The sequence below is a fragment of the Dermacentor andersoni genome, chromosome 1, assembly GCF_023375885.2.
Source record: "Dermacentor andersoni chromosome 1, qqDerAnde1_hic_scaffold, whole genome shotgun sequence".
Taxonomy (NCBI): Eukaryota; Metazoa; Arthropoda; class Arachnida; order Ixodida; family Ixodidae; genus Dermacentor; species Dermacentor andersoni.
The window spans coordinates 155,458,583-155,477,033 of record NC_092814.1 but is presented as its reverse complement, the minus strand read 5'-3'; the positions used below and the strand labels follow the sequence as shown (position 1 = coordinate 155,477,033).

The following is an 18,451-nucleotide window of genomic DNA, read 5'->3' as shown; positions in this document are numbered from 1 at the left end:
GCGCACTTTTATTGTCCTCCATGTGACGCATTACTTCTGGCGCAGTGAGGAAAAGAAATTGCCAAGGTATCAGCAGCAAAGCATTATTTTCAAGTCATTTCCATGCAAGAGAGGCCACCAGAGGTTCTAAATCTTCCTTGCAATTGTCAGTACTAAGTTGAATCTCCGAACATGACTTGTTAGAACTTTCTAGGTCTAATTATTTACTTAATTGTTATAAAGAAACGCCCAAGACCATCATGACTTTAGCATTGAAAAAGATGAGCGTCGTTTTGAGTTTCAGAAGTGCACCTCATATAATTACTATTTCCCTTTAATCCGACCCTATTCACCGTTTTCTAATAAATGCCATTCAGACACTCAGACCGTGGCACTGTACATTTCTACAAAGCTAAACTTCCGAGAAGCTAAAGACGAAATGTACAGGCCTACTTATAGCAGCTGTAAGGAAGCAAGTACCCAAGGTTGCTGAATTTTTCAATCTGGGTATAGCCTCCAAAAAGCCATTTCAGTGTTTTGCAAATATCATATGAATGTTATCTCCTGTCACACACTCACCATTTTTCATACTGCTTGAGCCTTTTATTTTCTTCTGACACTCTTTCAACATTCTGTTGAAGTTCCTTCATGACTTCCTGCAGTAATAAAAAATGTGGCACCAATACCACTCCACCCGTCTCTTTCTTAGACATTTTATGAAACACATAACAAATACAGGCAAGAACACCATGTGGCCAGTACAACATGCACATCAATTGCCCCACTTCCTCCCCGGTGCACCTAAAAAGACTGCTTACCGATATTCCTTCAAACTGTTTTAGTTTAGTAGTAAGGGATTTTATCCGATCCTTATATGTTAGTAGTTCATGTTTCATAGCATAGTTGTCTTGCAGCAGTGATGCCAGTTGCTGACAGTTGCACCCTGGATAGAGAGAGAGTTTGTTCATTATTTCCAAGCATTTGCAGAGACCCATACACATTTTAACATGGCGAAAAATCTCTCTGCTATATTTAGGAACATAAGCACTGCAGCCAACATATTGAAGTTAAAACTGGCTGTATTATAGCTTCACTTCAAATAACCAACAGTTGGTTAAACATCTTAGAGCACCAAAACAATCTTATACCCATAAAAAATGCACAGCTGAAATTGATGTTCACATTATTTGCATTCATGATGAGTGTATTCCAGGCACTGTGACATGGCTTATCAATGAAACCTTGATATGTGCGATTATACTTTAAATCACAAGGGCTAAGGCAGAAAAATGAACTCGGGCATTGTGAAGATATGCCAGCATAGACTGTAAGTACAAGTATACAAGTACTCAAGGAATTCACGATTCCTCAAAATATCTTCATTTCTCCAGTTGCTGCCTTACTAGCAGATTGTTACGACTTGCAAATTGTGTTGTATGCAAGAATGGGGACAGACGCTTGATATAAGTATGCCAGTAACTACGGGCACCTTGGCGGAGATGCTTGCAGTTGGCTCGAACCTCATGGTTTTTCAAACAATGAATTTAACACTTTCTCCTCTTCTCACAGATACATTTGTCATAATTAGAGACTGGAACATTGGGCAAAATATTCATTTTTTTCATTGCGTCCTTATCGTGCCTATTTAATGTATATATGCACGAACTATGGGTCTAGAAACATTTTAGTGGCGCCTTTATCATGCCCATATTCGACTTTCAGGGCCTAAAAATGCCTTTTTCTGTCTTTTGTTTAGCCTCATCTTGTTTATCATGGTATAACCAGCTGGGGAACTTGGCTGAAGGCAAGTGAATATTACCACAAATATTTCACTCGTGTAAAGGCTGTTATTAAAGGCCAGCTGCAACGAAAGTTAACTTTGGCTGAATTTGTTATAAATGAGTATTACTATACAAGGTGTCAGCATGCCATTTCTATGATTTTTCAATCCACCATGGGTGCTGGGTGTTCGGGCTAGCCATGCGCCCGGAGCCATGCTGCCCACAGAGGCAAATCATAGTATGTGCGTGTACGAGTGTCTCGACAGCGAGAGGGCTCATTATGGCACCCCGCAGTGGCTGCTGTATCTATGCTATGCAGCGGACACAGTTACATGCACATGTACACACAACTGCTATAGTATGCACTCGCGCTCGTGTGCTCCAGTCTAGCCGTGATATGTGGTGTGAAACAGCTTTTTTTGGCATGAGCTTGACTGATGGATAGTAGCCAAATCCAGATTAAGCATTTTGTAGTGCTATCAGTAGCAGCTGTGTGTGTGTTCAAGGCTTATCTTGGAGGTCATACTGAGGAGCCGTGTGTTTCAGGTCACGCATCACTTCCGGCAAGCCATAATGGCAGCGTTTCTTTAGTTTCAGTATTATGAATGGCTGTATCTTGCTAGTTTTTTGCAACACTTTTGTTGGCATTTGAAACGTCAAATTTTGCATGCAGGCTCCTCTATATCTACACTATCTTAAAATAAACCCGCCGTGGTTGCTCAGTGGCTATGGTGTTGGGCTGCTGAGCACGAGGTCGCGGGATCGAATCCCGGCCACGGCAGCCGCATTTCGATGGGGGCGAAATGCGATAACACCCGTGTACTTAGATTTAGGTGCGCGTTACAGAACCCCAGGTGGTCGAAATTTCCAGAGTCCTCCACTACGGCGTGCCTCATAATCAGAAAGTGGTTTTGGCACGTAAAACCCCATAATTAAATTTTTAATTAATCTTAAAATAAGCTTTTTATGTGGTCCAAAATTTCTTCGCAGTTGGCCTTAACAGCTTTGCAGCAGACTAGAGCATTGCTGTGAGAAGAGCTCAAAATGCTCTATGCGACAATACACTTGATTGTGTCCTAGCGTACTTGTGCACTCAATTTGCATTTTTAGTCTACATCACCGAGAAACTTGAGTGCTCGGGCACAACTCTGATTCAAAATGTGGGGCTCATTTTGGATGTTCAGGAAAGGTTTGCCACCATCCCCACTAGATCTATTGCTGATTGCTGATCTATTGCAATTAGTTGGAAACTTCAATCTGTCTTGGACAAAAAGTCCATGTTCTCAGTAGTGAAAGAACTGTCAAAGGTTCTGACAAGCGAACATTTTGCAATTCCAGAGGGCATTGGTTCATTGAATGTTCCGAAGTACAAGTATGTGCCACTAACTTCTGTGGATGTCAACTGTTCCTTTTCTCCATACAAACTAATACATGGAAGGACTCTGCTAATACTCAGTGAGAAAAGGCACAATATGAAACCTGAAAAAACTGAGATGGTGCGAGTTTGTCGCTGCTCCCACAACTTTTCCTGTAGTGTCTAGTTGCACTAGATTTCAGATAAATATCGCAATGTACGCAACCTACCCCACTGCCTTTTAATGAGAACTTCAAATGAATGTCACAAAACAGGGGTTTCATGGGCCTGTGTTCCTTAGAAAATTATAATTTATCCTCAGATGCACAGCGGAGGTTCTCATTAATTAAGGCTATACATGCCTAAAAGACAACAATTGGCCCCTATATATGCCTTAAATGGCAGCTTTAGTGCCAATTATAGGCACCTAAAACAGCAACATTTAGTGCCTATACATCCGGTCTCTAGTCATAACATGAGGAAATAAACCACCAGTAATGTTCCATAACACAAGTGAAAAAGTGTCATCCATAAATAGGCTCATGAAACTGTGAGGCTGGTCTCAGCACTAAACTCAGTGTTTCCTCTAACCTATGCCGTATGGCAAAGTGGCAAGAGCCACAGCAATCAAGATGCTAAAGAAACCCACATGTGCATGCACGGTGAGCATAAAGCTGTCAGTCTTGACTAGCTTCTATATTTCCAGCTAGCCATTGAGCATGAACCCCTAAGATGCAGTTAAAAGGGAGAACTTTGAAGGCTTGCAAACTCTAGTGCAATAATGCTTTCAGAAGAATATCAGAATGGCTTACTAGGTGAACTTCTAATGGCTTATTGTAAAACTTAAGGACACAACTGTGCTCTGAGTCACTGTACAATGAAAGAACTAATAGACTACAAACAACAAAATTACTATTAGATATTACAGCCAGTTCATCAAAGTATCAGTTTGCATCCATACATAGCTCTATGTCTGAAGCCTAGGGGGTGTTCAAATAATGAAAAATCTAAATTGAATATAGAATATTTCCTTAATTAAGGTTGTGTGGGGCCCGTTCGATGAGTAAACTTCACTATTCAGACACCTCTAATAAAAATTGATAGCTCACCAGTATGCGCTTAAGGGGATACATGGGTCTTGGACCAAACATCTTTTTAAATCTTTATTCTTTGAGATACGGTGCTGAAAACTTGTACATATAGGTGTGTGATGTTTTTCTAATGACATGAATGCTTCAAAAACATGTTTAAAACACGAGAAGGTTTCTGGAAACCTTGCACGGAAAAAATGAAGTGTTTATTTACTATAATGAACTGCCCAATTCACTCCTTGGAACTGCATGAAAAAGGTTATACGAAGTGCTACACAAAAGCTTGGGGAATTTTAAACAGTGCACGCGAACTGGGTGCCATACAGCTTTCCGCTGCTAGATGTTGTGAGCAGTATGCTTTGTGTATCAGTGTGTTCACAGCCACGCAGATGAGAGAAAGTTTTGTTTTGCCGTGTGATTTTGCAAAACAATGTTTTATTGATTCGGTGCATTTCTTTTCAACGAATATGACAGACTTTAATGAGCAAAGAATCTGCATCAAGCTTTGTTTCAAACTTAACAAAATATGCTTAGAAACCCATCTTATGTTACAAGAAGCTTTCAGAGTTGATGCCATGACCCAAAGCAAGATGTTCATGTGGTATAAATGCTTCAAAGACAGCTGAACGTCTCTTGATGATGATGAGCATTCTGGACACCTGTCTATGAGCACAACATCGCAAACAATCGCAGACGTTAGCATGGCTATCCTTGCAAATCGCAGGCTAACTATAAAGGATGTCTGTGATATAGCAGGACAGTCATAGGGCAGAGTTATGTGAATTTTGCTGGATGTCTTCAACATGAGACATATTTCTGCCAAATTTATGCCATGACTGCTCAGCGATGAACTGAAGCTCTGCCATGTTTCTGTCTGTATGGAACTGATGTAACAAGTCAGAGGCGATGAAACATTGGTTTACGGTTATGATCCGGAAACCAAACAGCAGTCATTGCAGTGGAAATCGCCTAATTCACCACAGGCAAAAAAGGCACGTCAAGTTCATGGCCATGTGAAGTCCATCCTGATCTTAATTTTTTTTTTAACTTCACAAAATTGTCCACAAGGGATTCATACCTCCTAGACAAACTGTCAGTAGCAATTTCTACTGTGAGGTTTTAAAAAGCTTATGCATTCGGCGCAAACGTTCGGAGAAGTGGGAGAACAAGAATTGGCTTCTCCACTACAACAACGCACCTGCTCACACATCACTTGTTATTCAACAGTTCCTGACTTCCAAACACATCAAGAGCTTTCGCGCCCACCTTATTCACCTGACCTTGCCCCCCTGTGACTTTTCCTTGTTCCCTAAAATGAAATTGAGGGTGCATCGATTTAGCACAGTTGAAGAAACAGTTGGAATAGCAGGAGGTCCTCAATGCACTCACACCTAAAGAATAAAAAACAGAAATAGCATGACACAGGACGAGCGAATAAAGAGCACAGGACAGAGCACTGTCCTGTGCTCTTTACTCGCTCGTCCTGTGTCGCGCTGTTTCTTTTTTTTATTCTAGAGATGAACCAAGCAGCGCCTTTGAACACACCTGAAGACTTCCATGGATGCATGGAATCATGGGAGAAAGGCTGGGATTGGTGTTTTACATGCTCAAGGTGACTACTTCGAAGGAGACAGTGCAGATTTGGAGTTATGGTAAGCAGATTTCTTTTTACGACCGAATCCCCAGAATGTTCTACTCCAGCAGTAGCTGAGCGGGCCCTATCTTAAAGCCATCTGCGGTGGGTAAAGAGTGTAGGTGCACCGGGGGCTGGTGGCCTCGTGTGTAGTGGTCTCACTGCTTGGTTCGTGTTGAAGTGAGAGGCTGCATGAAGGGCAATTCGCTTACTGCTGCTGCTACTCTTCCCTTGCCAGTATTTTGACAGTGAGTGTCCACGATCATTAAGTAAGATGTGTTCATGTTTGCCTGTGTGCACGTGACACCATGCTTGTTAATTTAGTTAGTAAACGAATGTGTACAAGTTTATGCTGTTGACAAAACTATCATCTTTACTTCATATGGTTGTCTAATAACTTGCTATTGCAATTGATGTTTCACCTTTTGAGCGAAACTGCGGCAATTTTTCTTTTTTTAAAGAAAGTGAATATAGCAAGAGGGCCCGTCACTTTTTGAGCAACACTGTAGTGACAGGGCAACAGCAGATTATACAGAACCTGTGTAACAGTGCTTCTTCCTGTTCTTGATTCGTGGCACCATAGGAAAACACTGATGTTCACAACTGCGAGCTCCTTGGTTCAAGCAGTGTGTACTTTAGTGGATCTTTCTTTCTTTTCTTTTTCTTAAATTATTGCTTTGCTTTTTGCACTTTTCTTCTTTAATTATTGCTGTTCAAGGTGGCTTAGGTTAGGCTAGGAACGAAAGAAGCAAATATATTTTTGCATACATTGTGACATTTGGACACATGTACCAACTATCACAACTCTGTGTACAGAAAATGCGATGGAATAAAAAGGGGCCCCATCACTTTTGTGACTGTACTATCGTGACGGGGCCCTTCACTTTAGCAACTGCAATATTATGACAGGCCCCCCTCAGCATAGGTCTCCGCAGTACCAAAATATTTTTGAGCAAGGACAAAAGGTCTGATGCTAAAAAGAACATGTACACCACTATTAGCGTGCAGTATAACCCTGCTAATTAGTAGTTCTCTATTCTTGTATCCTCCTGGTTATTACATAGTGTGCTGTCCTGATGAAACCTCAAGAGGCTGCCACACACGCATTCGCACGAGAAATATCACTGGCAATGATGACAATGGGTCGAAAACAAGAGACACATTATACAGCGTGGCAGTAATGACTTGCTCTGCTGCTGTTACAAGCACAAGAGAAGCACAGTACAGATATGTTACGATCACCACTGATCAATACCATCACCACTGTCAATTTTTCTATCACATTTCAATCATACATGTTCAAGTGAATCGAACAACTAGCCCAGCAATGAAGTGTATGACAAGCTGTATGACATAGTGTGAGGCTTTCCCATGATCAGTTTGCATTGGTTACTCCTGCAGGAGCCTTCAGTACCAGCACTCAAACACATACACTGCAAACAGTAACAGTAGATTTCCAACTAAGCACTACAAGCACCTGAGGGCACCACTTGAACTACAAATGACCATGAATGATCCTGCTTAGGATATGATGCTCTCACTACTTAGCAGTCACATTTACTGAGTCTGAGCACTATGCTTAGAGCAAGCATGAGGCCTAAGAACACATCCCGATTATACTAACACACCGAGACAATAGCCATGAAATATTCAGCTAAAGAAAGAACAAAAGAAAAAGAAGCAAGGAAAGATTTCTTTTTTTCGAATTCTCCAGGATAAGTAAAAGTGTACAGCAATTCGTGTGCATTGTTTTACTCCAGTGATGAGTTTCTCTTCAAGAAATAAAAAATGCAAGTGAAAACTTGATAATTCTGAAGCATTGATAAAATTCAGTCAAATTAAGCTCTAATAAATCTAGTTTCATATTCAGCAGGTCTGGCAATAACACATTGTTCTGGCCTGTACATTTTCGTTGTGTCATTTTACAAAAAACTTTTTAGTAAGTTTCTGCTCTACATACAAATTATTATATTTTACATTGACCAGCTGCTCACCAGAGGAGCTCTGTGAAGGCTTTGGGGGGCTCTCTTGCGATATGTGCAGCTTCCAGAGCTGAGGGCCATCTTTTCCATCTCCAAAATCCTTCGAGCCTCGGGACCCTTCCCTCGATTTGGATTTCTTAGGCTTAAAATAAACAAAAAATGCTCTTCTGCATTGGGCAATCAATACTGAATTACCACAATGACCACGTCGATGCCAGCCAAATAAAGCAAACAGAGGTTTAATGTCTGCATTACAATCTGCAACATTTTCAGCAATTATCACAAAATGCAAAGTGCAGTTATATGTATTTCAATTTTCATATCAGATACAAAAATAAACACTTACATTAAAGAAAATGCTACAGTGTAGCACTGTTCAACCAAAAGCATGTTGTGGGCAATTTATAAGGTAATTGAAAAGAAATGTACACTCATAAGCAAAAGTTGGAGAGCACGGCATCAGCAAAAAAATTCGAACATCTTCTAGCACAGCTCTGCAATGTGGAATTGCTTAAATACATTGCGTTGAATGAACACGTGCACGAAAGATACACCACGTTGAATAAGCACAAAAAGATGCACCAACCAAGATAACTGAAAATTTAATGATGTTTCGGCTCCCCATATGGGAGCCTTGTTTTCCTGAGATATGTAGATGATTGCTTCTGCATAATTCACAAGGATGCTCTCACTGTTGTCACTGCTCGTCTTAACAGCGTGGAACAGGCAATTCAGTTTACTGTCGAGCAAGAAGCAAACGGTTGTTTACCGTTTCTTGATGTTATAGTCAAGCCCGGTGACTCTAGCCTTTCTTTCAACGTCTACAGGAAGCCCACATATACAGGCCGGTAGCTGCATTTTGACTCAATACATCCGCTTTCACACAAAAAGGTCTGTTCCTGCTACGCTGTTTGAGCAAGCAAAAACTGTTTGCACAAGACAGGAGGACTGCACGCATGATACTGAGAGCATCTGCGAAGATTTAAGAACCTGTGGCTACCCTCCATTCTTTTTGTCCTCAGTACGGAAAAAAGTGTCACTCCCAGAAAGACAGCATTCTATGTTGTCTCCGAAAAAGCGAGTTGCCATTCCATATGTCCCTGGCACAAGTGAGATCATCGCTCGCATCATGCGCAGGTACGACGTCAAAATTGCGCATGTGCCAACTCGCAAACTAAGAAACATTTTAGTAAACGTAAAAGACAAATTGCCACAGGAAAATTTCCCTGGTGTAGTCTACACCATAACGTCACCCGCCCTTTAGTGTGATTCAGTGCAGGTCAATGACGAACTAGAACCTCCTTCGATGAACATCACTTGGACACCGGTTAAGTGGTCAGAGAATTAATTGACTGGTGAATGAATGTGCTCCTGAACTTAGAAAACACCACATTGTCGAGGGCCTTGTTGCCACTTTGCCTGTGGACATTTCAGGAATAACATGATGTGGCTGGCATTGCCAGCACCAGTTCTCACATTCCTCACCAGCAGCACATGTTCACATGTTCACATGGAGACAGAAACAAATGTGTGCATGCAAGATTGCAATTCACCTAATCAGGTCACTGGTGTGCTGTTATTCGTACTAAGGTGGATAGGGAGGAGTCACTGTGGTTTCAAAGCTGAGTTTCGTAAACCTCATGGTCATTCTGTATGCAAGTACAGTGCTCTGCACCTTTGGCTCAACCGAGTATGTCAAAAATCCAATGTTCCCTTTGTCATCACTATATAACTGTTTGTAACTGGTCGTATATAAATGTTGTTTTCTTCAAGTTAAAAAGCCTTTGGCATCCTACCTCTGATGAAAGGAAACAGTGACGACAGCAGCAAGAGATGAAAGCAAGAGTTTTGCCAAGGCAGCTGACAACATCAGCTTGAAGCAAAACCAAGACAGAAAAAGTGGAATGAAACTTTAGTATGTACTAATTGTTGAAATTCTAACTACCGGATACATAGTACCAACGTTAGACTACTATATCATACACCGGGTGTTTCTATGAAAACTTTCAGTAGTATTTAAAAATATCTGTTCTGAAATAAAAGGGCGGTTCTTTTAGAAACATGCTGTCAGTGGTGCCGACCATAGGGTGACAGGTGATACATGGTAATTAGTCGGTAATTAACAAAAACCAATAAATGAACTAAACCCTAAGTTTAGTGGGCTCATTGTAATTGGCAAATTGAAGCAAACTTTCTGTACAAGCCATATCAACTTCTAGATCTAGAAAAATATGGTTACCCGTGGAACTGTGGCACAATGAACTACAGCTATCAGAGTGCATGAAGCCAAAACTGGGGGGCTGCAGCGATAGAAAACCGTGACCCTCGAGGCGACGTTATGCTTACGTCATCCAGCAGCGGGCAGCCAGAGCGCTGTGACAGTGAGGAGAACGGAGCCACAGCATGCTGGCCACCCGTTTTGTAGAAACACCCACTACTTTAGTGTATCAGACCACACTAATGAAGTGCCGCCCTGCTAGTAAAGTTGTCCACGCCTTTGAAAAAAGTGTTCAAACAGAAAATCTTTCATACGAAATTTATACTGTTTCATTAATTCTGCTAGAAAAATATATTTATGTTGCAAGTGAAGCCTCCTTGTTCATCGAGCACTGTCACCACTGAATTTACCAATGCCCTTCCAGATAAAATTATGGTTGCTGCCGCATTACAATAAGCAACCTGGTTACTTCCAGAGCAAGTAATTCATTCTGTTCACAAGTGGTTGCTTTTCACCTGCATGAAGAAGCTCAACGAGTTTAATGACGATAGTGTTCAGTGACCATATGCAGTGCACATGTGGCATCCATATACAGCGGCTCCCAGCTAACGTTAGCCAAGCTCTAATAAGTATGAAGGACATAGCACACTGAAAACAACTGAATCGGAAGGTTTAGAACGCATTCAAAACTTTCCTATCGAAATTCACGCCCTCAATGCCATAATTAAAAAGTTTGTTAATTAATCTAATCAATGGTTCAATTATGAAAAAAGAATACTCTTGGATGTGGTATGCGACTGCTGACTGAATACCATTATAGTTGTGTCCTCGTATATTCCATAATTCTTTTTCAGAACTTGGCTAATGCTAACATTAGCTGGCACAGGCTGTAAAACAATTTGTACGTTACTGAAGAACATGCACATCTTGGAGCTCCCCTTTAAGTTTTTTATGTGACTTCATGGATGCAGTAGGGACCATTGAAAATTCAGCAGTAACAAGGTGAATTTAAGCAAACAACAGCCTAAGCTGACCGACAACTCGATAAGCTTAATACTCAGTTGGTATAATTCCAAAAAAGCATACACTTAAGCAAGTATAACCTATCTTCATAGCAGGGCCTTTCAAATAATAACAAGAATATTGTTGCTAACATTTCTATTTATAACCCACATGACAGTATGCAAAGCTAGCCAGAAAGGCGACAATCTTTACACAGTTACGTAAGCAAGCCCTCAAGCACATGTGTGAATGGGCAACACAAACTTACGCAAACAGGCACAAACACATGCAGGCCCACATAGGCAACTGCTTATCTACTCATCAATAACCTCAAAAAGAAATATGAAGTGATCATTGACAAATAAAAGGCAAGAGAAATGTTTTCTTTTAATGTTATATGGCGCTTGTATACTGTGTAAACAAGCATCATTGCTGCAGGCGCAACTAGTACCTCCTACCTTAATAGGCTTAGTGTAGAGAACCTCAAGCTGTTTTGGAGGCAGCGGGGGAGGTGGTGTTCCAGGACTAGATCCACACTCGTGCTTTGGCTGAATTGTGGAGTAGCTGCATTCATTCAAGGTACCCATAAGACTGTGCAGTGTTATAAGTCATCCAGCACTCAACAAGCACGACCACATAATCAGTCACTTACAGAGCTTCTTCTGGGGCCTGTTCCAAGCCGCCGTCAAAGCTGGGGTTAGTGACAATATTGATGGCTGATGTTCGTCGCTCTGGTGGAACAGGAATATCCACAGCGATAGGAAAGCGGGGGGTCTTGCCAGGTGAGGGCCCCGACATGCTTGGGTGGGCCGGCTCCAGGCTGGCTCCTGGCACTGCCAGCAGGCTAATGGCTGGCAGGAGCGCACACGCCACAGGTGAACGCAGCAGCTGTGCACACAGGCATAATATACACCAAGCACATCAAATGCAGCTTCTGATGCCTCGTTTGTACTTGGTACATAACCAGAGTCCCCAACATCACAGAATGCATCCTAAGTGAGTTACCACAGGTTCTACTGTAGAAGACATTTGAAACGGTATACAAAAGTAAATTTTTATAAAGAACTAAAAAATAAAGGTACATATAATGACTTCAATAATTTTAAGAGAAAACCTTACACGGAGTGCATTTAGAGAATGTTTACAGTCACTTGCTGCCCCTAGCACTGCTGCATTCACAAGCTACACTTCAGATGGTAGTATCATAAGAAGCCAACAAACATTGACACCAAGGACAACATAGGGGAAATTACTTGTGCTTAATAAATGAAATAAAGAAACAATAAATTAATGGATATTAAAGTGGATGAAAAAACAACTTGCCGCAGGTAAGAACTGAACCCACGACCTTCGCATTTCGCGTGCGGTGCTCTACCAATTGAGCTACCGCAGCGCCGTTTTCCCATCCACTTTCTTGGGTATTTATGAGTCCTAGTAGAACCCTGGGAGTGTTAGCCAGCGCCACCACTCACAGACCTTGGCGGCGGACGTGGAACGTCCTTTTTGCCACAGGCGTCACGAGAACGTGATCTTTTTGGGTGAAGGCAACTGGTCAATAAACCCACATATGCTACCTGAAGGCATCAATGTTGCCGGATTCGATACCCTCGTTATGTAATCAACGAGAAGAAAGAGGGTTAACCGAGGGGCCCGATTTTTATTAGTCATATCATAAGAAGCCAACAAACACTGACACCAAGGACAACATAGGACACCAAGGACAACACGACCTTTGCATTTTGCGAAGGTCGTGGGACGCCTGCGGCAAAAAGGACGTTCCACGTCCGCCGCCAAGGTCTGTGAGTGGTGGCGCTGGCTAACACTCCCAGGGTTCTACCAGGACACATGAATACCCCAGAAAGTGGATGGAAAAACGGCGCCGCAGTAGCTCAATTGGTAGAGCATCACACGCGAAATGCGAAGGTCGTGGGTTCGGTTCCCACCTGCGGCAAGTTGTTTTTTCATCCACTTTAATATCCGTGAATTTATCGTTTCTTTATTTCATTTATTAAGCACAAGTAATTTCCCCTATGTTGTCCTTGGTGTCAGTGTTTGTTGGCTTCTTATGATATGACTAATAAAAATCGGGCCCCTCGGTTAACCCCCTTTCTTCTCTTTGACTTCAGATGGTAGGGCATACGCAACCAGGCAAACCTTCTGCCAATGAAATCATGTTCACTAGCTTATGAGTGCCTCTTGAAAGTAGTGCTAAACTATAATTTTAGGACAGAATGACATGAGTGGCGACTAACTGAAGGTTTATTCTGTGAAGGGTAAAGCATAGCAAAAAAGAATGAAAGCACACAAAAGCAGACAAAATAAGAACACCCAATACCAACACAAAAAAGAAGCAGCAGCAGCTAACAATAAACTTTTTCATTGAACCACTACTCTACACCAGAATACAGTAAAGCAAAATACCCTCAAAGAGTAAAAATGTTGGGCTAGTTGGTTGAGCAACATTCTAAGAAAAGTGCTAGCTACAGGACCACAGGATTGTTTTGTCATCCTGTGGTCCTGTGGCTAGCACTGTTTTGCCGGAACCCTCGAAGAAGTAATGAGAGCTGGGTAATTGAAAGCAAGAGAGACAAAAAAAGAAAAATAAATAAAGGAAAAGACAGGAGGTCACTGGTCAAATGATAAGTGCAAAGGTACAGCAGTCTAGGCCATATTTATCGAGAAAACAAAATTATACTTCAATCAATCAATCAATCAATTTTTATTATTACATAAAAATAATATACAGATAGTGGTATGCAGGAGGAGGTCCCATAGTTAAAACTGAATTGGGACCTCCTGTTCATGGTTAACATAAATGTTCATTAGGCAAGCAACAGCAGCTCAATTGGTACAATTGCAGTAATGATAAATAATAGATACAAATCTAAGTAGATGAAGTAATTAATAGACAATATAACGGCTGTAAGCAATATTTCGAAACGATAAAACTAAAGTAAAAGAGGAAGAAAGAGAAAAACATAAAAGAAAAAGAAATTAATTACATGTTGGAGTACATAAGAATGGCAGGTCTAAAACCAAAATCGGATTATACAGTGCATAGTGTCACTTACATATCACATAACAGAAAATTTTTCAGTTCATCACAAAATCGATGGGGTTTCAGGAGTTTTATGACAAATGGTAATGTATTCCATGATGATATGGCTGCAAAGTGAACTGTCTGTTTCCCATAATTAGTGCGCACTTTGGGCAGAATGAAGTTATTATGCAGCGCAAAACGAGTTGAGTTAGTATTGGTTCGAGATGATATAGGAATTAGCGATAATGAGATTTTGTCATTTATTAATTTGAAAAGAAAAGTGGCAAGATTGTACTTGACAAGGGCTGCAACGTCTAGAATGTTATTTGCTTGTAGTAACTGTTTAGCATTGGTGGTGTTGAGAATTGCTAGCGACCATCGCACGTTTCTTGCAACCGTGGTTGGGGGCCCGGCGACGCACCAAGAGGGAGCTGGCGAATGGACGAGGGGCGCCCCGCTGGGCTGGCATCTCGACCGGCGCCTCGACCCGCAACCTGATCCGTGCCCCGTGTTTTCGGCGGACCGCCTGCCGGGTGCAAATGGCCGGTGCCTCCGAGAAGGACGAAGGCGTCGGTGCGGCCAACGGACAACTTGGATTTTGTATTTTCTTTTCTCTTCCTTTTCTCGTCATTGCAATGTCTTTTGTAAAATAAACGCTCAGTCTTGAAGCGAACCTTGACGAGTGAGGATCGTTCCTTCGAGGCTCCTGCGTGCGCGGCCCGAAAGAGTCTCACGCAGTTTTGTAGTCGCACTCGCGAAGTGACCTCCACAGCATTGGTCGTAGCCTTAATTATTCTACATTTTCTGGTGCCGAAACCCGGGAGCGCTACTTCTGGAAGAACTTCGCCTGCTGCATCATGGAACGACTACAAAGGAAGCAAGTGGCCCTGCGTCAAGCCATCGACACTACCATCGCAGCGGCCAGCACCTTACTTCAAGCGGCAGAAGCACCAACCGGTGAGCTTGAAGAACATTTGGACATCCTTCTTGAGCAAGCTGAAGAGCTTAAAGCAGTCAACGACGCCATAGAATAGAAAGTTGATCTACAGGAGCTCGACACCGTATTAACAGACTGCGCTGCGTACAGTTTGAAAATTTGCACCTTGAAAACAAGGGTAAAAAGGGCACTGAGAGGTGGAGCCGCGAGCGAAATGAGGTCAAGTACACCATCAGAAGCAGTAAATAACTCTGACCACGTCGCACAGTCAGGTTCTGTTCAGCATGCAGTTACGACTCTTCAGCTACTGTCGACAACAACAAGACTTCCGAAGCTGGAGATCGCCAAATTCGACGGAAACCTGCGCTCATGGCACAGATTCTGGAATCAGTTCAAGTCGACCATCCACAAGAATCCAGCTCTACATCCAATTGACAAGTTTCAGTACTTGACTAGCTATCTCACCTGCAAAGCGGCAGCCGCTATCGACGGGCTACCCCTCAGTGACCGAAATTATGAAATTACAGTGAAGACATTGGTCGAAAGATTCGGAAAGGACGACGTTATCATCGAAGAACATATGTCGAGGTTGCTCAACATCCGACCTGTCCATAACATTCTCGACACCGAAAGGCTGCGGACCCTTTATGATGAGGTCTAGACGGGGGTTCGGAGTCTCGAGGCATTGGGTGTGGCGTCGAACACTTATGGGGTGCTTTTATTGACAGTCTTACGGAAGAACATCCCAAATGAGCTTTGCCTCGGTTACTGCAGACAAAAGACAACATATGCAGTCACGCCAGGAGATGACCTTCAGAATTTCCTCAATTTCCTCAAGACCGAAGTAGAAAGTCGAGAGATGGCCGAATGTGGGACCTGTCAACAGCAGAGCACCGACAGGCTGAGTCGCCCAAGCCGCAAGGATATTCCTGATAAGAAGGCGCCCGCGTCGATTTTAACTGCCGTCATGAAAGCTGAAACACAGTGCAAATTTTGTGAAGCGAGCAGCCACTTAACCGCCGACTGTGAAGTTGATTTGACTGCAGATCAGACGAGGGGAAGACTCTGCTTTAGGTGCGCCAAGGCAGGTCATCGAGCATACGAATGCCGCACTGCAAGATGGCTTAAATGTAAGAGATGTTCCGGCCAGCACGTTGCAGCCCTGTGTAACCTGAATCGACCACCAGCAGCAGGAAAGTCGGAAGAGAACACTGTACTAACTGAGACAATCGTACAGTCTTCGCTGCAAGTCGAAGGCACCAAGAAGAGAACCCGTGTCCTTCTGCAGACGGCTCAAGCATGGGTTCAGGGCAGGGAGAAGTGAGCAACGGTCAGGCTGATGATTGACAGCGGAAGGCAGCGTACCTTTGTCAAGAAAGAGGTTTCACAGGACTGCGGACAATGGGAGAGGAGACCCCGAAAATAATTACATTCGGAAACGACAAGCCGTCTTCAGGAATGAAGTGCCGCCGAGTGGAGTTATGGCTGTGCAGTCGACACAGCGAAAGAAAGATCCGCGTTGAAGCGCTCGAGATCCCACAAATCTGCAGCGACATTGTGCCAGCACCTGAACCTTCCACTGTCAACTACCTCGAAGAGCAAGGCCTCGAACTCGCCGACAGTACGCAAGATGGAACAGACATAGGGCTGCTGCTGGGATCCGATTACTACTGGGAGGTCACAACCGGTAGTGTCAGGCGCCTGGACAGCAGTCTCGTCGCTGCGGAGACTATCTTTGGCTGGACTCTGCAGGGGACAATGTGCACCACAGAATCAACCACAACGTGTGTGTCCACTGTGGGAGTGTTGCGCGTGGCTGTCCTCGGCGATGAAGATCAAGACGACACTGCTGCTCAACTTAAATCGTTTTGGCAGCTCGAGCACATTGGCATTGTCGATGATGAAGAGGCTGACGTGGAAGACAACCAAGTTTTGTGGGAATTTCGGGAGAATGTCTCCAGGAACAACTGCCAATATCAAGTTTCCCTTCCCTGGAAAGAGAATGCTGCCGATTTGGCAGACAACGAAGCCACGGCTTTCAGTAGGCTCAGGTCGTTGACGACAAGATTGATGGGCAACAATGATCTTATGCGCGATTATGACCAGGCGGTTTGGAATTACATGCTTGCTGGACACGCGGAAGAGGTCATCGGACTGGCTGAGTCCCCAAGAGGGCCCGTTTATTACATGCCTCACCACAGTGTGGCCCGTCCATACAGTCAGACCACAAGATTAAGGGTCGTCTTCGATGCATCATCTAAAGTGCCGGGAAAACTGTCTCCGAGTGGCGTCCTGTTCGCCATACCTAATCTGAACCCAAATCTGTCGGATGTTTTAACTCGATTTCGAGTACACAATGTGGCGATCATGTCCAACATCGAGAAGGCATTCCTGCAGATTGAGCTTAAAAGGGATGACCGGGACGCCCTTTGTTTCCTCTGGTATGAAAGTACACCGAAACAGGGACAAGCGCTCCCTCCAGTCAGAGAGTACCGGATGACGAGGGTCCCGTTCGGCGCAACATCCAGTCCATCCCTTCTCTCCGCGACACTAAAGCACCATCTAGAGTACGCAAAGGATATTTTTCTGGAGATAACAAGCATAATAAACAACGATGTGTATGTGGATGATTTGGTCATAGGTGCCGATACTCTGGAGGATGCTATGCACATATGCAAGGAGGCCGAAAATATTCTTCAGATGGCAGGCACGAATCTGAGAAAATGGAAGTCCAATGACCCAAACCTTGCAGCAGAATGGTCAGGAGAGTTAGGATACGAACATGGACTTTCAGCACAGATCGTAACTAAGATCCTTGGCGTTGAGTGGGGAGCGACTACAGATGAATTCACGTTCGAAATGAGTTCCCTGATTGACTTTTTGAAACAGCGTAAGGACACAAAAAGATTCCTTCTACAAGCGACGGCTCGCATACTTGACCCATTTATGTTGAATTCCAATGGCAGATCCAGATCAAGTTTTTCTGCTCTGTATGGAGCAATCCTATTCTAATGGCAGAATGGGAGCGTGAGTTGTGTGTTCCAATGGCAGATTGGGACCAGCCGCTAATCCCGGATTGCTCCGTGGAGCAAAAATATTTGCTCCGCCGCAATCGGCAGATTTGACCGGAAGTCCTCGTGACGTATTTCTTTCACCCGCCTCTGCTTTTTGTCACGGTCACCTGTTTCCGGTCTCGGGCAGCTATGGACGACGTGGGAAACGTGGACGCCGCTTCGCGCCATGCGATTTATTCGCGCTCCTAGACAGCTCCGACTCGGACAGTACAATTTCCAAGTCGAGTGATGATTCTTCTGACACGGACAGTGAAATGGGGTGGTGGGTTGCGCTTCCAAGCGCTTGTTCCTTTCTCTATTCTAGCACCCTCTCACTTGATTTTCCTGTACTAAGTGCCCCCGCGGGAGCGCATGCATTCC

The 18,451-nt window shown here is 43.4% G+C and overlaps 1 protein-coding gene across 1 annotated transcript in view; it reads right to left on the bottom strand.

Annotated features, from left to right (window-relative positions):
- LOC126532326 (uncharacterized) overlaps positions 1 to 18,451 on the bottom strand; it is a 77,420-nt gene that overhangs the window by 50,553 nt on the left and 8,416 nt on the right. Inside the window, exons 2-6 of the mRNA XM_072287805.1 lie at positions 11,693 to 11,928; positions 11,499 to 11,604; positions 7,833 to 7,962; positions 798 to 922; positions 559 to 635 (exon numbers count right to left, since the gene is read on the bottom strand). Coding sequence (XP_072143906.1) covers positions 559 to 635; positions 798 to 922; positions 7,833 to 7,962; positions 11,499 to 11,604; positions 11,693 to 11,928 — 674 coding nt within the window. The remainder of the gene's footprint in view (positions 1 to 558; positions 636 to 797; positions 923 to 7,832; positions 7,963 to 11,498; positions 11,605 to 11,692; positions 11,929 to 18,451) is intronic.